Source organism: Pseudochaenichthys georgianus, chromosome 9 (assembly GCF_902827115.2).
Source record: "Pseudochaenichthys georgianus chromosome 9, fPseGeo1.2, whole genome shotgun sequence".
NCBI lineage: Eukaryota > Metazoa > Chordata > Actinopteri > Perciformes > Channichthyidae > Pseudochaenichthys > Pseudochaenichthys georgianus.
In genome coordinates, this window is record NC_047511.1 from 42,004,723 (window position 1) to 42,026,486 (window position 21,764).

General features: G+C 39.4%; 2 protein-coding genes across 3 annotated transcripts in view; both read right to left on the reverse strand.

The window, feature by feature from the left end:
* The window catches only part of add2 (adducin 2 (beta)), a 37,338-nt gene extending 32,569 nt beyond the window's left edge, over positions 1 to 4,769 (reverse strand). For both annotated transcript variants that reach the window (XM_034090569.2, XM_034090570.2), the window contains exon 1: positions 4,523 to 4,769. The gene's annotated coding sequence lies outside the window, so the exon portion shown is untranslated. The remainder of the gene's footprint in view (positions 1 to 4,522) is intronic.
* Positions 4,770 to 5,842: 1,073 nt separating this feature from the next.
* On the reverse strand, positions 5,843 to 15,708 carry figla (folliculogenesis specific bHLH transcription factor). Its single transcript, XM_034090591.2, has 6 exons — positions 15,401 to 15,708; positions 14,524 to 14,670; positions 14,319 to 14,408; positions 11,126 to 11,260; positions 7,607 to 7,660; positions 5,843 to 6,336 (listed from the first exon to the last, which is right to left on the reverse strand). The coding sequence occupies exons 1-5, from the start codon at positions 15,584 to 15,586 to the stop codon at positions 7,643 to 7,645; spliced, it is 576 nt and encodes a 191-aa protein (XP_033946482.1). The 5' UTR covers positions 15,587 to 15,708; the 3' UTR covers positions 5,843 to 6,336; positions 7,607 to 7,642.
* Between the last annotated feature and the right edge of the window lie 6,056 nt (positions 15,709 to 21,764).

Sequence of the window (21,764 nt, forward strand, 5' to 3'; positions counted from 1 at the left end):
ATGTTTCCTGCCTGGCCTTGCATCATTACCCTCTCTCGTCTGGGCGCTATGCACAAAAATGGAATTATGGATTATCAATACTTTTTTCAAAGTGACAGACACATTGGATTAACCTATGGATTAACCTTCAGCCGCGTTCTCGTTTTTGATCAGAATAACAGCAAAAGGTGAGCTTATCTCCATGTTTTGCTACCTACAGTAAGTTGTGTGTTCTGATCGCTCAGTGATGACACTTATATTTCTAGAATCTGTGGAATCTCAGTTTGTTAGCTAAGCTTGTTTGTGCATATCCGATAAGCATATCGATTGATTTATACCTAGAGTGCGTTAGCATTTTTTCGCTCAGGGGTCATTTAGACGCTTCTTGTGAGACTTGTGTTTTATTTCGGTAAACATGTTTCATATCATCATGAGTTTCTTCCTGTTAAATGAGTAGGACACATTTTAAGAAGCCCTGAGACACAGTTTCGTGAGAAAAAAACAGGGGAAAAAAGCCCCCCTGCTCCAAATATCTGGAACAAACTCCCAGAAACCTGCGGGTCCTCTGCAACTCTTACTACTTTTAAATCCAGGCTGAAGACTTTTCTTTTTGTTGCTGCTTTTAATTGAACTATTCATATCTTAGACTGCACTGTAAATTGTATCCATGTATTTTTCTTTTAATGTTTATTCTATAACACATAGGTGTGAGCAAGCTCTCTGATTGGTCAATAAAATAAAATTTGATTCCACGATCAAACAACGGTCAAATAGAACGTGCCTTTTCACAACAAGTCAGTATCCCTCCGCGTCTGAGAAAAACGGTATACCGTTGGGCCGAAAAGCAAACTGCAAATGCCCGAATCAGCAAAGGCTTTCTACCACCATCCAAGGAAGTCGGTGAAGCCTGGGGATGCGGTGTGGTATAGCATGGAGCCCTTGGGGGTGAACAGCCTGGGGTCCATGATGACCCGCATTAGTGAAGAGGCTGGCACTGCTACGCGTTACACAAACCATTGCGTCAGAAGCACCTGCATACAGCGGCTGGCGGAGGCAGGGTTGGAGGCCAGAGAAATCATGTCCGTTAGCGGGCATAAAAATGAGTCATCGCTTCGCAGCTACTGGGCTCCATCTCTGGACAACAGAAAGATGTGGAGCAACGCGCTTTTTGCCGGTCAGGCGTACGGACCTCGGCGCAAGCGCCTCGGTCCTGCCGCAGTACTGTCGTACCAATAATGACGTTCAAGAACGGCCTCTCGTGTATGATTGCTTAATTTTATTAGCTTTTCTTTTTAATGACTGGCATTTTCTTAATGTCTTTCATTTTTTGTAAAGCACTTTGAATTGCCTTGTGTTGGAAAGTGCTATATAAATAAACGTTATAATCTCTATCACTTTGCCTTGCCTTAACAGGTTAAATAGGAATTAAATCATTTTAAGTAATTTTGAGTGTTCCCAAAGCCCCGGTGTTCTGCAGTTTGTGTGGGCCTACTGTACTGTTGCACAGTTTATACTGTAGAAACTATGTCCAGGACAAGGTGTTTGGAAGTTTGGGAAAATTCATAGCTAACCACACTGAAGATTATGGAGCTATTGATCAGTCTTCTCTTTTTTTTAAGCCTCAATTTGTCCTCCCCCCCCCCCCCCCCCCTCTAACATCACCAGCAGTCATAATTTAAGGGGTCTTTTCTCATTCTTTTTTTACTGGGGGAGCATCCCCCCAGACCCCCCTACTATTGTTTGGTCACCATTTCCACAGCCCCACCTAAAATATTTTCCACCAGCCACCACTGGATCCTGGTGTGTGAGGTGCTCCGCGGATTGGTCCATTTTGTCATTTGTTGTTGATCTGGGTGTTCACACGTCAGAGAACCCAGGAAGCAAACAATGGAAAATTAGAAATCTCCAACGAGGCGTTCTGGGGCAGCATAGACAAGACTTTTCTGTGTTAGAGTTTTACTCGCTACAGGGTGTACCTTGAGGGTTTGGGACTCTGCAGACCGTTCACATGCAGAAAAACCTTCATAACACACAAGGGGACGGGTGATAACCGGAAAAAGCATGACATGGGACCTTTAAAGTCTGAACAGTTTATTGTAACGACTCGCATTGTGTGCATGTGGTCGCATCACAGCACGTGCAATGCCATAAATCAGGAGAAAGGAAACACTTGCAAGGTTCTTATTTTCCAGGATTAATCTTCATTAACCTGTTCAGCCCCAAGCCTGTTTTTCAGAGTTTATCAAAAATTCAAAGCAGGTTGCCACAAGCTGAAGCTGAGTGAGGACCAAGAGAACAACTAGAAAAAAAAGGAGGGTTTGGTTGTGAAAGAAACACAATGGCACTTGTATAAACAATTCGGCAACACAATGATGTTGACCTCGTAAGGATTCCTGTAATTTGTTCAGATTTGAATATATGCTTATCTGCAAGATTGGCAAAACCAAATATTTGATATGTTCAGGTAATCATGCAACACAATGCATTTCTGTTAGAAACCCATCTCGACACATTTGGATAAAGATATGAAGATCTGATTTGTGATTACTCAAAAAATACATTAAAAACTGATCAAATAAAACAATCCTCTTGAAAAGTAAACACTTTATATTAAACAGTGAGCAGCGCTGCAACCATTAGTCGAATCATTGATAATCAACAGGGAGGGATTACAACTATTTTGACAATCAATAAATCCTTAAACGTGGCCACTAGAGAGTGGTTTTAGGACCTCTGTGCCCTTGACTTCCAGCTGCAGAGAGGCGGCTGGATAATCACTAAGAAGCTTTGATTGATTTTTCTTTGGGTTTGCTTTCAGGTTTATTTTATAATGTCTGCTAAGTGGTTCCTAACCTGTAAACTATAGTGTTATAATAAAGCAGTATCTCTGACTGAGTAAGATAAAGATTAATAAATGTTGTTGCTTTCTAAACTAAAATCATGTTTACCTCTTTATTTGTACACGTTATAATCCAATGAAAAATATGTTTAGACACAACATGTTTTGGTCTATGAAATGTCGCAAACTAGTGAAACATGTCAATATTAGTTTCAAAGTCCAAAGTGAAGTTTTTAAATGTCTTGTTTTGTCAGTCAAAAACCAAAGTATATTTACCTTAATAAGATATACAATTTAAAAAAGCAGCAGTGTTCAAATGAGGCTGAAAACAACATTTTCTGACATTACTGCACGAGAAACTACTTCAATAATCGATCAATTATCCAAATAGTTGCCGATTAGTTTTTCTAATTCGACTTATCGTTGCTGGTCCATTTTCAACAAAAAAAAATAAAACATTATTTATTTGGAAAAGCACTGTATTATCACAGTATCTTCATTTTGGTAGAGCTTTCATTAATAAGTCAACTTATCTATTAATCGATCAACCCAAAAATAATTGGAAAATATTTTGCTAATTGGAAATTCAGTTTTGAAGCCTCAAATAGACATTTTGCTCAAATAATATATTTGAGTTTCCGAATGACTAAAAACCAGACATTTAAAGATTTGGAGAAACTGATGAACCTTTTTTTGTTTGTTTACTATCCTCTGAAATGTTACAAACTAAATGATCAACCTAGAAATTAATCAGCAGATTGATCGATTCGTTACAAATACTCATTAGTTGCAGCCCTAGTCAATTTAAAGACTCGATATATGAGAGTCACTATTCAAAAAATTAATCACCTGAAATTAGATATGATACAGTTTAATAATATACATTTAAACCCACTAATGACTATGGACTTCTGTACAGCTGTAGCTCAAATAAACCCATCATCATTGTGCTGAGGGAGATTAATATCTGTATAGGGAGGGGGGGGGGGGGGGTAGGTTTATATCGATCATAGAGTCACGTTAGTGCAAGCAGGGCTCCATATTGTGCTTTTACAGCTTCATATTTCACCGTGCATGCAGATATCGTGTACATAGCTGCATGTTTGTTAGCATCCTCCACACCAGCTAGCTGCCCATCATGCATGGCTGCTTAGCAACATCCGCACGCGCTGCAGCATCAGCATCCGCTTAATGGCCACCAGCTAAAAAAATAAATGCAGCAGCGACGACTCAAACCATTCTCTCTAAATAACCGAGCAAATATAGATCTTACAAAATATATAATTCCAATAGAAGCAAGAGAAATGCACTTAATCATGGCCTGCATATCCACCCAGAACTATTGTACAAAAAACGACATCGCTGGCACGGTAATAAGCAAGAGTAGAGGCTGCATGGATGGCTCCATCACACAATACATGACACTAACGGCACAGATGAGACCTTGCGTTAGTCACGGGCCTTCGTGTGCAGAGTGCAATGAAGAGAAGAAAGCAACAACAATGCGGAGAGCTGCATCATACGCGATCTTAGTCACTAGCACATTATAAGGAATAAAAGACAGCGTATGTCTGACAACAGCACCGGGCAGTATGGTGTCTGATGATCGGCGTACACACGGCTCATGCACGCTGCAGGGAGAACCTACGCCCAGCCATTTAACCATGCTGTTACACTAACACTGATGTTAGCAGGTTTACTCACCTCAGTGCATCCTCGAGAGCGCGTGTTCTCTTAGCGCGCGGCTCACCCACGGCCCCGAAGCCGTATACCTCAGGAAGAAAAGAGATGTGTGGTTAATTACAATTATAACGCCCAAAGCTTAGTTCCTTTGTGGGGTTATTTCAGGACCTCAGCTGGTACCAAGTCGGAAGATGTTTTTCATTGCTCGGTGCGCCTGGACCAACCCACTGCCACGCCTGTCCACAGTCACACACACGCGCGCACGCACGCGCACACGCACACACACACACAGGGCTCCCACTCTTGTATGCACCCACAGTGAGATTCAAGCTTTGCAATGCACTTGGAGTTATTGTGTTGGGAAAAAACCACGCAAAGCCCAAGTGGATGTCTAATGCTTTCTCTTAAAACGTTTAGTTGGCGAGGCCCAGTGCAACCAGGATCAATATGAGCTACATACAGGCGCCCCCTGCTGTTCTGATGGAGAACAGCATGGACACCGTTAGAACATACATTAGGTTTTTGCTGTATGTATTTAAGTAGGCCTTCTTAGCAGACAGAAACTTAGTACATTACATTTAAAGATACTTCTTAAACGTATTAGTGCACTACTAAGTACATTGTGCTTTTAACTTCTCTTACTTGCATGTATTTAGTAATCACTTGGGATTATAATGATACACAACACATCATAGACTAGTAGATGTTAAATATAATTATTTGCTCCCTCAGTGAAATGTTAACCTACCCTGGAGTATTTACTGTACACAAAGCTCCAGCTGTTAAGTTATGAACATTTCAATAAATATAAACAGTAATATCAAAGTGTATAGAATAACTCTTAAATTGTTACGCCAATAATTTTGTTCTTTTACAGAATTTTGAAATCATGACATTCACTTGCAGAGTATTTCTACACTGTACAAGTACTAGGTATGAGTACTCTTTCGACAACAAGTAAAAGGTTTAAGTAAGTGTACTTTAATTGAGTATTTCTATTTTCTGACACTTTTTACTATTTTACTTCCTAGAATATACAGACTTTACACGACAAACACTGGAATAGACTTCAATAAATGATTGATCACCCTTTAACAGATTGGCCATTAATCACCGTTTAAAAGAGGATCGATCAGTAAAAATAACCCCATTAGTTAAATATGATTCAACATTGATTACTTGTTATTTTGATGTGACCTTTTTTTACCTGTGCAGACATCTGAACGCAGGGTTTTCAGCAGTTATGCTTTACTTCTTTACATTATTCTTCCACCACTGCACATTTAAAAAAGGATACTAACCTGGAGATGTGTGCCAAATAAAAACACGTTACAATGAGTCGTTAATTACATCATTTATCAAGCATTTTGAAATTCAAGTTGTCTTTTTTAAGTAAGAGTAGTACATGTAGTTTTGCAAGGAAAACTCAAAAGAAAACCTCTGAAATGAGAAACATTAGCAACCATTCAGTTATATGGACAAAAAAAAAATATAAATACAGAAATGTAACAAAACGTCCGTCTTCTTGGTACAAATGTCTCCCTTTAAAGGACTTGATGACATCTCATTTAATTTAATATGTATGACAGTAGTCCTTGTAACCATTAATTGTGGCTTTTCATTAGACGGAATATAATAACTGAACAAAAAACCACCAACCCTTTTAGACAGTAATTTTAAAAACAGAAGCCGTCTTTACATTTTATTTTAGGGCTGCCAAGGATACAGTTTGTGAAATAAAAACACATTCATATTTAATCAAACAAAATATATAAATTAAATACGACAAATAAAATCGTATTTTCTCCGTGAATAATCCTTTCTTCGTAAGCCCCCTAAAAAGTAAAACGAGAATTATTGAAAAATGTAACAGTTAACACAATTATCAAATTCAGATACCTGTTGATTGAAAGGTACATCTCTAATGGCTGTCCCCCGCCCCCCCCCTCCCTCCACTACAATGCATTGAAATAGATGTTTTTAACACACCCTGACCCTCCTTTAAGAAAGATTTTTTATTTATCCTTTATTTATCCAGGAATGTCCCATTGAGATACAAGATCTCTTCTTCCAGGGAGTCCTGACGGGTGATGGGTGCTATCTGAAACATTTAACCAGAAGAGGGCGCTGTAACACGTCAAATCTTTGGGTTAATGCATTTTCCATTGTGCCCACGTGTTATTAAGGGTAACCCTGTTTACAAGAGTGTTCCCTCATTAAATGACCAGTCATACACTTGAGCAGAGGTCTAATGAGCCAGAATAACTGAACACATCTGTGTGTGTGGGAAGATACCGGGGTTTAACATAGGTGTGTTAAGGCAATACTTCACCTACAATATAATCATTTGAACATTACGTATCCTGTGTTAACTTCAATGTGTTTTTATTTTGTGTTTGTATACAGTTGTAACCATGGTAACCATAGGATAACAACATGGAGAAAATTGGATTCAAGGTGAGCTGTTGATATACAAATGATCCTTTAAGTAACCCACTGCTTCTTTTTTTTCCACTGCAGAAATGTTGACTACTTTTTGCAGAAAAGGCGCATAACTACTCTTTTCAATTGTGACAGGGAGCCTGCATGCGCAATACCCTAAAACTGAGCAGCTAAATGCAATCATCATTCTTTTCCTTCTGTGACATGTGCAAATATCTTCTGTGTCAATGAATGTTTTTTAAAGGTTTTATTCATGCTGAATGATTTGTTTTCTAAGATTTGGATGAGCACATACAAGATGTAAATTGCTACTCATTTATGTTAATTATATAAACAAATTGACCCAATTGTCCTCGTCTTCCTTTGTTGGAGAACACCCCTTATTTGTACCGTCAATTGGAAATTAAATAGAAATACTGTTTGTGTCCACATGGGGGCAACATTTGTATTATATTACACCAACGATCATGTTTTTCTATTACCATCCCAATTAATGTTTTTATCATAACGCCTGATACAACTGACGTTTGCATGCATTTCAAAATAATCCTTTAACCCTGGAGTGTTAAGACTTCTGCTTTCCAACATCTGGCAGCAATCTGCATTTTAAGTGAAGACATTCTTATATACAGATGTTTCATCAATGTATTAAACATATCCAACCTGGCAGGTTTCCAATATGTGTCCAAGCCATCTGCTCTAGGGTTGAGACCCCTGCTGTAAAAGAAGAAGGGGATAACATGTTTACAACAAAAAAAAGACCCCACACCCACACACACACACACACACACACACACACACACACACACACACACACACACACACACACACACACACACACACACACACACACACACACACACACACACACACACACACACACACACACACACACACACACACACACACACACACACACACACACAACACACACACACACACACACACACACACACACACACACACACACACACAACACACACACACACACACACACACACACACACACACACACACACACACACACACACACACACACACACACACCCCACACACACACACACACACACACACACACACACACACACACACACACACACACACACACACACACACACACACACACACACACACACACACACACACACACACACACACTTGATTTAACCAATCAGATGAGGAGGTACTTGTGAGGACTGTCTGAATGCCTCGTTCTGACGGCTACACTGCAGACAATCAAATGCCTCATGTTGATTGCCAGCGGTAATTGAAGTATGTTCCAGTCAGATCATTTAAGGGAATGATAAATGTGTCAGATTGATTATTGTTGAAGGATTCTGTATGTATTCCTACACAGGATGAATGTTGGCCGTCTTGTGTTTTTAAAAAAGTTACACGATTTGTCTACAGCCGATGGTGATTTCTGCATTCACTATTTAATTAAGTGAGTGACCCGGGTTTGAATCCGGCCTGAGACCATGTGCCGCCTGCCATCCCCTGGTTCACACTTTCATAGCGGTCTCTTGATTAAATGCACTGGTGGCCCATCAAAAATCTTTAAAAAAGAAAACATACATTATTGTTTATACACCAGTTTGCGACCTTGATGTGGCCGTCGTTTAGCCTTATGCTTAGTGTCATTACTCTACTCAGGAATGCATATTTTCATAATTTATGAATGGGTGTAGGTAGGCCCCTGTCCTGCTCAAAATGAACAAATCTTAATAAAATATATGCGCATGGTTCTATTTCCAGCGATCAGCACCTCATCACAACCCTGGGTGTGCATTACAACTGAAGTATTTTATATATTTCCTATGTACATTTTTTAACAAGCAATTTTTCGTTCACTTGCGCAGTGTGTAAGAGTAGTGTGGTTCTGAAGGGCTTCATCTCCACTTACAGATATTTGTTTTGCTATTTAAAAATAGCGCAGTATAAGTCAACCTGGAGCACACTAAGAAGGGCTTTGCTTGTTATTCTATGTAATAATGTCCACCTCCAGGCACTCTCATCATAGGTTGCATTAAACAGAAGCAACCCACAGATTTATATTGCAATTCAAATCTTTTTTTTATTAAGATGGAAGCAGAGTAATATTCCATGATTTTCTAAATGAATAAATAGATCCCTGATGCCAGGTTCTCGTTAACACTTCACATCAGACCCACTCATGATAGAGACCTGTGTGACGAATAAGACGACAACCTAATTACGTGTTCAACCCTAGAGGGGAGAAACGTGTAACGTGACACAGTATTAAAACATGACGCATGTTAAAGGAATGGTATGCTCATGACACTCATTTTTTTAAAATTATCATCCGATAAAACAGACCAGTCTCTGCCAGTCTCTCTCTCTTTTTTTTTTTAATCCGATGACATTATCAGTGATTTTAAACTGATTATATACCGAAATAACATCAACACTGTGGGCGCCGCCATTTCCCGGACGTGACGTAATCCATGCGTTTGGTTTTCGAAGACACATTGATCTCCATGTTATTTACTGTAGTTTCTCTCTTCAAATATGCCTCACTGTATCGCGAAATATTGCCATAATTCGGATAGGAACAATCCACGGAATGCTCGGTTCCATCTGTTGCCAAAAGGTAAGCGTAAGAAGTACATTCAGAGGCAGTGGCTAGCGAAATGTGGCCGGCCCGAACCGAGAGATTCACAGGCTCATGTATGCAGCGAACATTTCACATTTCCGGACGACTACTCTGAGAGTATGATCAAACATAACATGGGATTTAAAGAACAACCATTACCTAATGGAGATGCACCGTACCATCAGTCTTTCTGGTGTACCAGGACACCAGTTCGGCCAGTTAGAGAAATCGCCCTCTGCAAGTGTGAAGCGACGGAGGAGCAGAAGTAGTGCTCGCAGTAAGAATAAGGTATGTTATAGCGCATTTCCATTGCAGCGGCTAGCCCCGTTTTAACGTCCAGGCCAGGACAGCTTTTGGTGGCCTTTCCATATAGCGTAGTACCGACTAGTGTGTATTTCCCCCCAGTTTTCCCAGCACCATAAAATCGTGATTCTATGGCCAGGGACAACGAAGCTGAGTATGCTAAACTATAGAGAGGGAATCGCTAGCAAGGGTGGTACTACATGCATACATATAGTATCTTATATCATCTTCCCATTGTACACACATGCATTTCCAAACATTTGGACTACCTATGTTGCAAATGTATTATCTTTTCAATTTACACACGGCATCTATTGCACGTCTGTCCGTCCTGGGAGAGGGATCCCTCCTCTGTTGCTCTCCCTGAGGTTTCTCCCATGTTCCCTTTAAACTGTGGGTTTTCTTCGGAAGTTTTTCCTTGTACGATGTGAGGGTACTAGGACAGAGGGTGTCGTATTGTCATACTGATATGTATGGCTGAATTCCCCCATCCAATCTCTTCACATTGGTCAAAACTTGTTCCTCTGCTGACGAGTCCGAACTGAAATACTCCACCATGTTTCCGTGTGTTGACAAAGTGAACGCATGGATGACGTCACGACCATCACGTGACTACTGAAAATGGCAAACATGGCAGCGGCCAGACGGAATATACAGGTCTTGATAAAAAAGAGCTATAAAATCATTATTTACCGGGGAATATCGCTGATTTCTTCAGGGTATGGTTTAAACATAACGTATAACTAAATACTGAAGTTTTGATTAATTATCTAATGAGTGGACCATTCCTGTAAGTCCCTCTTGTAAATGGCTCGTAGTAAGTCTCACATTTCTGATTTGTTGGATGTCTGTGCGCATACAACCCACATTCAAAATAATAAAACCGAAACAAGCGTGTTGTTATATACATATGCTGTCCCATATTTATTCTGGGTAAGGAAAACATGTTAATTAGGAAACAGTTCATTTTCAGTTGGAATGCATTTTTCGAGATAACACGTATTTAGAAATCGGTCTGAGAAGGTCCGAAAAGTATCCTTTAGTTTTGACGGAAATGTAAGTTATGTAATGATGTTTTACTACGAGTACATTTAATAAAAGTTTCAAAAATGTTTGTAGTTACCGTCAACTATAGTTTTTAGCAAAGCAAATCTAATTCTGCATTTCAGACCCTTTTGAAAATCAGAAGAAATTTTTTTTTGCGATTGGAGCATTGCTACTAATCAACAACAACAGTTTATAATTAGGAAAGAAAAACGAGTTACCAGAGTCTGATCGGGTGCCACTTGTATGAGGAACTGGTATCCAGGCACCACACAGTGCTGCAGCATCAGTCTGGTCATATCTCCGTCCTCTGTCAATGCTTCTGGGGGCATGCTGAACCCATCCTCCATTTGCTCCTGTCAGGAAAGAAAAGAACATATATTTAAATGACCTTAAACTATAAAATATCTTCTTTTAAAAAGGGAATCATAACAATTACAATTAATTGAACTGTACGTCAAAACATTTGTTCATAAGTAAAACAATAAAAGCATGACAAATCTCCATATCAAAACACCTAAATATACCTAAAACAGTTTTTTATTTCACTGGAACAGCAGAAGTTTTGTTGTTTTTACTTTTATTAAAAGGTAGGGTAGGTAAGAATCATGGGTAAGAATGGAGAAACCAGCTCGAGTGCGCTAGAATTTGAAAATACACAACTGGAAAAAATCTGCCACTTCCTCACAGAGCCCCTCCTCCAACACACACGAACGCGCACATGACCAATGAGGGCACGAGATAAGTGTGTGCACAGACGGAAGGCTGACAGGCAGGTAGGCCATCCAGTTACTTCAGCCGGGCCGGCTCAGATGACTGGTCGTGCTTTTTACAGCGCCACGGCTTCCACAGATGAAATGTTTTAATGTATTTATTGTCAAAGCATTTAATATATTCATTGCCATCAGGGTGTTAAGAGCATTCCATGGAATATAACAAGTGTTTCTGAAGTGAATTACCTACCCCACCTTTAAATGAGACATTAACAATTATTCTCAATCATGATTTTTGTCTCCCAAATTTAAATGAAAACGATCGACTGCAATATTGTAGCTTTCAGCATTTAAGGGAGGTGTTTTGGATACAGTATTTTTTTTTATATTTTATAGGAGAAAACCATATTGTAAGTATCATTTAGATTTACATTATCAAGAACACGTGAAAGGAAAGTACAAGCAGTGCTCCGTTAAGACAACATTGAAAGTGCAAAAATAATACTTTTCCTTCTGAAATCAAGAAATTAATAAACAGGATTATTTTTGGCTTGACTCTTGCAGCCCTACTGGCCCATAGTTTGTGACTTTAGGATTCACTGAAGTCGTACAATAACACAAACAAAATAACTGCTCAAGGCAAAGGTAGGCCAGCAACTCATGTTCTGCTCAGGTACAATTACTTCTATTTTCCAGTAGAGTCTGGCGGCGATAACATAGAGAGGCGAAGTCCCTCCCTTTCCGGGGGACCTCCATTATTTCGGAAAAAGTATGTATTGAAGTCAATGGAGAGAGAAAGATTATCTTTCGATCCCGTTTGAATTGTGCCACGAATTACACATATGATGTTTGTCAATTTAAAAGATAATTTTGCAAGTCATTTTTTTTTTTTTAAATGTGTCGTAAAACTGTGAATTAACACTTTTTTTGTGTGAACCGCTCAATGAACTACATCTCCCGTCTCGCACCACACACCCAGACGGCCGTCACGTTGAAACATTTCACTTCTTTCTTTCAGAATGAGGCGAAAAGTATTAAAAGAGGTGAAAATCACTAAGTCTGGGCGTGTTGAGAGCTGTACATACACACAAGGGGAGTGAGTCGGTTCCGTAAGAGCCAGCATACGGGACCGGGGATTCTGGGATTTGTAGTCTTTCTAGTTGCGTATTTTTCATAGTCTTATAATTCAACAGTTTTACGACAAACTGTGACTTTTTTGACGTGGAAATTATTATTTAAGATTGACAAACATCATATGTGTAATTTGTGGCACAATTCAAACTTCAATACATACTTTTTCCGAAATAAGGTCCCATGCTCCCTATCTCTGTTTCTTATAGAACTGCTCGGGTCTTGATAGATTGAGTGGGGAAGTTCATGAGATCTTTCTAGAGGGTTATCAAGAATAACTCTTATCCAATGACCTTTCCCCTCTCTGTCTGTGTCTGTGTATTCTCTTGTTCCGATTAACCCAGCCAAATCTTTTTTCTTGTTTTGTATCTATATCTTCGCCGGGATCCGGAGTCCAGGCTGATCCTCTTGCTGTAGTCCTGGATCCTCTATCCTGAGTTCTGGATTAAGTCGTGGACTTTGGGTCATGGCTGAACCTGTCTCTGCGGTCCTGCCTTGGGTCTCGCCATGCTGCTTCCCTGATGGCTTCCACAGGATTGCTGACATCCTAGTGGATTCATCTTCTTATTACAGACACATGCATTTCCTAACATTCGGTTTATATGCTGTAAAATGTATTATCTCTTCGATTTACACACGGCATCTATTGCACGTCTGTCCGTCCTGGGAGAGGGATCCCTCCTCTGTTGCTCTCCCTGAGGTTTCTCCCATGTTCCCTTTAAACTGTGGGTTTTCTCTGGAAGTTTTTCCTTGTACGATGTGAGGGTCTAAGGACAGAGGGTCTAAGGACAGAGGGTGTCGTTTTTCTCATACTGATATTCTAACAATCTGTGCTGTTGTATTTGCTGTAAAGTGTCTCTACTGTAGGCTATTTTTATTATATGTACAGCACTTTGGCTCGACCAAAATTCGTTTATAAATGTGCTATATAAATAAAACTTGATTTGATGGGTCGGAAGTAGATGGGCAGGACTTCGCCTCTATAGGCGGGTGGCGCAGTGGTCTGTGCATCTGATCATTAGATCAAGGGGGGTGCTGGGGAACTCCAGTTCGAAACCCGCTCCTGCCGCCACTGCGTCAGGCCGTTGTGTCCTTGGGCAAGACACTTCACCCGGATTTGCTCCTGTGGGTATTGTCCACAGTCCATGACCATTGCATGTATGATATGTGTAATGTGTATTTGTAAAGCGCTTTGAGCATCTGGAAAAGCGCTATAATAAATGTAAGGAATTATTATTATTATTATTATTATTATTATAGATAACAGCGTCAGTTCTCCATCAAAAAATGGCTGTCTGACAGCATGGTAAGGCGATGAAAATACTGTTAATGTAACGTACACCGAAACTAATATTTATTTATTTATTTTGGTAGGCCTTTCCTTTAGAATACACTGATTATGGATAACAACCTTTGTTTAAAACAATCTGAATTATTACTTTAAAGCTCAAAGTCAGCTGTGCAGGACATAACATAAAAAAGCCAATTAGAAGGTGTTTCACAGATACAAGAAGACATTTTGTCAAAAATCAAACTGTCATAACAGCAAGGTGGGAAAAAAAACACTCACATCATCCACTTGCCATAGATCACTTCCCAAGACATCAGTCTGGCCATAAGTGATTGCATTCTTGAGGAAATCAGTCCCACTGACAGTATTCTGAGAAATAGAAAATAACACTAATCAACAATACAAAATAAGTGGCAATGTTGCCCTTTGAAAATAACAGAGGACACTTGTCATTTGATAGAGTCCTGATGAACAAAGCACTTACACTGTCGGCGTCCTGCAAAACTGCAAGAAGCAATCTTATGTATTCTGTCGCAGCTTTGAGCGTGTCCACTTTACTGGGCTTTCTGTCTGGTCGCATCAGTGGCACCATGCGCTTCAGGCGGGAAAACATGGTGTTCAAGTTCCTTATCTGCACATAAGAGAGGCTGAAGTTTCACATTAATGATACTTGAATAAAGCAAAAACAATGGTGAATAAGAACATGCATGGACAATTTATGAGCAAACCGGCCACTAGGCACAGACATGTAAAGAACAAGAGTCTTTTAGCTAATTTTGCATCTTTGTGTTGGTTATGTATGTACATTTGATCGACATTGACCAACTACAACACATAAAACATAATATAATAACCATAATAGTATAATACTGTAAACAAATAATCCATACCGAGTAGGCTACTTTTACTGTTGATACTTAGCCAATTATACTTCTGTAGTTTATATTATTCTGAAATGGACCTTTACTTTTGGTATTTTATATATAGCCTAATTACTATAGTATATTTTGATGCTAATACTTACAAGTACAAATACTATGGTCTTAAAATACTCCATTACAAGTCAAAGTCCTTATTCCAAAATGTTACTTAAGTAAAAGTGCAAAAGTATTAGCATTAAAACGTCCTTAAAGTACAAAAAGTAAAAGATATCATTCTGCACAATGGCCCATTTCAGAGCCTAACGCCACAGTACTTATTAAACGTGAATTACCATTACAGGTAACGTTGGTTGTGACGTCGACAGCTAAGTAGCTACATATCTAAGCTAGCGGTACATGTTAGCAACTGCTCAATTGACGTTAGCCTGCTGTCAAACACATTAGTAAACATTTTCCTGCGTTTCACACTCTTCCACTCACTCTCAGTCGTTCCTTGGCGTTGACCTGCTCTCGTTTCTTCACAGATTCAACGAATTCCTCGGCCACGAAGTATACTCCTTGCCTTCCTCTCTTATACTTCACTATGTTGCTGTAGCAAGGGAGGGCTGACTCGCCCGTTAAACGCTTCAAAATATCGCTCATTAATTCACCCTCTGGCACCTTCATTTTAAACCAACATATGAGTGGCTTTTGATAATCTTCTGTTACTTTAATCACGTTATGTTTTAATGTAAACGTAAAACGGCAGGAGAAGGGAGAGGTGCGGACACAACACACCTGTGCTTCATTATTAATTAGGGGAGGCTGTCATTAGCAGCATGGTCTGTCACTATGAGAGATGAAGGAAGTACTCTGATCTTGCACCTAAGTGAACGAAGGAGTACCACAATGTTACTTAGTTACAAGTAAAAGTCCTGCGTTGCAAATGTTATTCAAGTAAAAATACTAAAGTAATGGCATCAAAATATACTTACAAAAAGTAAAAGTACTTATTATTGGCCTATTTCAGAAAAGTATACATTATATGTTTTGATTATAATTATTGATGCATTAAAGTGTCATCAAAGCTGGTAAATGTGCAGCTAGTTTTAATAACGTTGTTTGCTGCAGGGTAGCATGTGGATTTACTCCAAGTGTAATGTTATTTAAGTGTTTATCATATTGCATATTATATCACTTTTCCAAATCTGCAAAGTAATTAACAATATTAAATAAATGTAGTGGAGTAAAAGTAAATGTTTCACCGCTAAATCGACTGGGATAAAATTGAAAGTGAAGTACAAGTATCTCAAAATTGTACTTCAGTGTACCTAGTTACTTTACACCACTAATCACTATATGTAAGCGCTTTGAGCATCAGGAAAAGTGATATATAAATGTAATGTATTATTTAATGTATTATATGAAAGAGGCTAAGGCAGAGATGGAAGAATCACTCAGATTATATACTTAAGTAAAAGCACTGGTGGAAATTTAATTTGGAGGGTTTTGAGCGCTGAAATATAATACATAATCAAATTCTTGCAAAAATACATACAAATACATTCAGTGTACTGTATATACATGCATTTTTATATTCACATGAAATCATCCCGTCTGTTCCCCTTCTCTGTTGCTCTCTCTGAGTTGTATTCCATTTTCCCCAGAGTATTTCCCAAATGTCTTTTAGGGACTTTTATTTCTTTGCTGCAAAGATCTTAGGACAGAAGATGTTGAACAGAGTTAAAAGGCCCCTTGAGTAAATGTGTTAAATTGAGCTATACAATTTAGATTTGATTGATGGATTGAATGATGGATTTATTGACATCCCACAGAGTCTAGAGTAAATAGGCTGCTGTAATCAGGCGGAAATGGCCGTTTATCAAAGGTCACAGAAAGCAATCAACAAAATAGAATCATAACACAGTCAGAGGTAAATCAGCCAAGCCTGGAAATAGAGAGAAAAACGACTCTGATGTGACGAATCAGCAATATATACATATATATATGTACAGACCCATTTCCAACCTTCCTTTTCTATCAAAGGTTCTGGAAAAACTAGTTGCTGCTCAGCTCCAGGACCACCTAAACTCCAACAACCTATTTGAGAAGTTCCAGTCTGGTTTCCGCTCAGGCCACAGCACAGAAACTGCCCTGGTCAGGGTCACCAACGACCTGCTGATGACGGCTGACGCTGGCTCTCCCTCTCTCCTCATGCTCCTCGATCTCACTGCAGCTTTCGACACCGTCGATCACGGCATCCTCCTCCATCGTCTGCACTCCACCATCGGACTCTCTGACTCTCCCCTTGACTGGTTCAGATCATACCTCACGGGAGAACAGAGTACGTCTCCTTGGGCGAGGCAGAGTCGGGTACCCACAACGTCACCTGTGGTGTCCCTCAAGGATCAGTTCTCGGCCCCACCCTCTTCACACTCGACATGCTCCCCCTTGGCTCTATCATCAGCCGACATGGAGTATCATTCCATTGCTATGCTGATGACACCCAACTGTACCTCAGGATCAACCCTACCTCCTCTGCAGCCCTGCCTACACCCACACTCACTGCCTGCCTGGAGGAGATACAGGCGTGGATGAAGCAAAACTTCCTGAAACTCAACAGCTCCAAGACCGAAGCCATTATAGTCACCATCACCACCATCACCTTCTCCGGCCAGGACATTACCCTCTCCTCAATAGTCACCAACTTGGGTGTTAAAATGGACGCCCATCTGACCTTTGAGGCCCACATTAAACAGCTGTGCAACAACTCCTTTTATCACCTCAGGAACATCGCAAAACTCCGCCCCACACTCACTCTGTCTGATGCCGAATAGCTGGTCCATGCCTTTGTCTCCTCCAGGCTGGACTACTGCAATGCATCCTCATCGGGATCCCTAACAAAAGCATCCAGAAGCTCCAATACATTCAGAACAGCGCTGCTAGGATCCTGATGAGGGTGCGCAAATATGAACACATCACCCCCATCCTTAAAGCACTACACTGGCTACCTGTGGAACTGAGGATCGAATTCAAGGTCTCCGTCCTCACCCACCAGTGTGTCCATGGAACTGCCCCTCCCTACCTCAAGGAACTCCTCACCCCCCATACCTCCTTGCGGAACACCCGCTCCAGCAACTCCAACTTCCTCAAACCCCCCAGGACTAAGCTCCGTACTATGGGAGACCGGGCCTTCTGCTCGGCTGCTCCCAGCCTGTGGAATGCTCTCCCCGACCAAATGAGAGCACCACAGACCGTGGAGGCTTTTAAAAAAAGGCCTCAAAACCCATCTCTTCAAAAGAGCCTTTGCCTAGACCTTTTTATTTATTTATTTTTTTTTTTTATTGCTTTTTATTAATTCTACCGTGTTGTGTAATGTTTATTTATATTGTTTATGCTCACTTGTAGCACTTCGGGATTTGAAATCAAATATTAAGTGCTTTATAATGGAACCCATTATTATTATTATTATTATTATATATACAACCAGATATATTCATAAAAGATAATAAATTATAATTGTAAAAAAAAAAAATGGAAAAAAGTAATGTAAAGTGTTTTTCATGATAAAAAAAAATACTTGCTCATCTTACTGTAGATGCTGAATTGGCCTAACAGGAAACCACTGGCCTAACAGCAAATGTCTATATCCTGTGTTGGCCTAACTTGCTCATCTGTGTGCAACTTTGGGCTGAATGCCATGCATGAAAGGTGCTATATAAATTATTATCACTCTTTCACTCTGAGACTCCTAAGGCAGTACCAGATTTAGTAATATTACCATGAATCTAGCCATTTATTTACCATATTCTATTGGAAAACATCTCTGAAACTCTCATATTGCTAGTTTACCATAAAAGGCCAATTCGACCGATTGGTTGAGCATATTGTCACAAAAATAATTACACCCTTGTAAATACTTTTTTTGTGCATCAAGTTATCTAATTATGTTCAGTCAGTGCCCTGCCACTAAAATATGTCAAAAAGGATATGGTTCCCTTACAAAAGTTGACCAAAATGAGTGATTTCTTCAGCAGTGATTTTTAGCATTTCTCAGAAGAAGCTAGCGGAAGGGCTTTCTGTTCGAACCACAGTGACATCTAGAGGTTGTTTTGTGCATAACATGTCAACCAAAGGGTAGAGCTGGCTGAATCAGATGGAGTTACACTTTTTTTTAAACAAGATATCAAGACACAACATGTGCTCTACCAAATGGTGGTGCTGGCAGTTAAAGGGTTAATCCTTAATGCTTTGTGTTTGTGTTGCAGAGGATCTCATGGAGTGACGTGCCGTGTGTGAATTTACTTTTCAAACATTTCTTGATAAAATGCAGAAAGCCAGAATGAATGTGTAGATTTGGTTGGCACAGAAGCCATAGAAGTGCAAATAGAAGCGCATCAAAATCCACACAACAGCACGGCCACTTCCTTGTTTTCTTAACAAAATACCTTTACTTCATGTCATGAAGTTACTGATGACAGAATTAGTGATATGTCTGTGTACCTGTAGTGTGTTAAACACATTTTAAAACCATGATAATAAACAGGCATGTTTTTGTTGAGGGGTACATATATATATACACACATATAAATAAATGCTATATTTATTATTATATCAAAAAATACAAGAAAGAATATATAAATACAGAAATTTAGTGAATGAGTCAAATATAAATAAACAATGTACATACGTAATATCCCATTTTAGTTGATATATCTCTGAACAATTATTTAACATTATTTATCCTAATTTATTTTGTTATTCTTTTGATTTTATTTATTCAAGCATTAAACAGACATTAGTCATGTGGTTATATATTAACATTTGCATATTAAAAGCCTCCATTCTGCCCTGTCTCATGTCATGGATTATATTTCATAATGTCTCCCTCCCACTGTACTTATTGTGACACATGTGTTCTACATCCTTCACAGTTAAAGAGCTGACACAGATGAACCTTTCACAATTGCTGTAAGTAAAGTGTTGATTGAATACCTGCATCCCTGAACCTTAACTGGGTTATAATTGTCTTTTATTTGCTGTTACAAAATCATTCTTTGAACCTTTAAACCTGAACTGATTTATCTATGTTAATATAATTTGTTCCATTACTTTTCTGTATCTTTTTTCCTCTAATTATATATTTTCAATTAGTTTGCGTCTCGACTATCATAAGCTACTTATATCACTGATGTTAAATTACTTAAGAGCCTTATTTGCAAATGGAACAGCTTGTCACAGTTTTTCTCGATTGCTAACGGTTTTAAACCTGCTGCTAGCACGTGACTTTATGTCAGATTCCTGTGTCTTCAGTGGAGAAACGTGTGCAGTGGTTTGCAAAAAGTGCCAAGCAGGTTTTTTCATATTCTATTTAGATCTTCATCTTACCCCTACACATATATGATTTCTCAATGCAGTCTAATTACATTTCTCACCCTCTTTGCACTTACACATATTTTCACTGAGGAATAAGTGTCTCCTGATTGAAATTACTATACTGTACCTTGCCATAAGAGGTTGCCCTTGTCCAGGGTCAATTACAGTTTTTCTCAATTGCTAACACACTAAAATTATACATAAAGCACAATTATTTTAACTGACACTCAAAGAGCAAAACATCGGCTCAAATCTCCAAAAACGTTTTCAGCTTTTCACACAATTTGCAAATCAACATGGCACTTTCTGCAAACCACTGCACACGTAAAACACAGGAATCTGACATAAAGTCACGTGTTAGCAGGTTTAAAACACTGATATTCAAAATGCCTCACACATGGACCAATGATCAAGAAACACGTTCCACCTGACCAAACACCTGGTAGCATCATTGTTGGCTCATCAATCAGGATTACCACAGTCAATTGTGCAGGATTTGTGTACAGTTATAGTATGCAACATGCCAACAAGTCAATTAGAGTAATGAAGTAAATACGTTTCACGTAACAGATATAAGCACTGATATATCATGAATTATGCAGAGCTAAACATTTGGTAACTAACCTGTTTTCAAGTCTAAGTGTCCGGATTACAGAGGCGACAGTAAATCAGCTTAGATTAGGCTGAACCCTCTGTCCAGCCTCTCTCATCGTCAAACCATGGTTGATAACATTTCATTTCATTAGAGAGTATTCTTCTTTGTCCACGTCCTCTCCCTCCAGCTCTACCTCTACCTCTCATTCTTCCTCCTCTCACTCTCACCCACCTCTTCCTCCTCCTCTCACTCTCACCCACCTCTTCCTCCTGCTCTCACTCTCAGCCCAGCTCTTCCTCTTCCTCTTGCTTCCATGTTGGCTTCCATTGTTGCTGTAAGAAAGTACTCACCTGTGGTCTTTTTATAGTGCTAACATCCTGATTGATGAGCCAACAATTATGCTATCAGCTGTTTGGTCAGGTGGAACGTGTTTCTTGATCATTGGTCCATGTGTGAGGCATTTTGAATATCAGTGTTTTAAACCTGCTAACACGTGACTTTGTGTCAGATTCCTGTGTCTTACGTGGAGAAACGTGTGCAGTGGTTTTCAAAAAGTGCCATGTTGATTTGCAAATTGTGTGAAAAGCTGAAAACGTGTTTAGAGTTTTGGAGAATTGAGCCGATGTTTTGCTCTTTGAGTGTCAGTTAAAATAATTGTGCTTTATGTATAATTTTAGTGTGTTCTATAATGTAAAGTGTCGTCGCTTTGCTTCATTGTTCAGCCGGAGCAAATCTGATGAAAACCTAGAAATGATCCCTTGCTGTTAAGCTCCTCGTAAAGAGACACACAACTTGAACCCGCTATGCAAGAACACTGGGACGGAGACTGAGGTGAAGTGTCAAAAAGACTGGATTTAATAAGTCCACAAAAAACCCAGGCAGGGGACAAAGCAA

What these genes read in the sequence shown, in the direction of transcription:
- figla (XM_034090591.2), bottom strand. Translation starts at nt 15,586, where the DNA reads ATGAAGGTGCCAGAGGGTGAATTAATGAGCGATATTTTGAAGCGTTTA. An exon ending in ACGCCAAGGAACGACTGAGA is followed by an intron (nt 14,671 to 15,400) that starts GTGAGTGGAAGA and finishes TCTTATGTGCAG; the next exon opens with ATAAGGAACTTGAACACCAT. An exon ending in TTTTGCAGGACGCCGACAGT is followed by an intron (nt 14,409 to 14,523) that starts GTAAGTGCTTTG and finishes TCTATTTCTCAG; the next exon opens with AATACTGTCAGTGGGACTGA.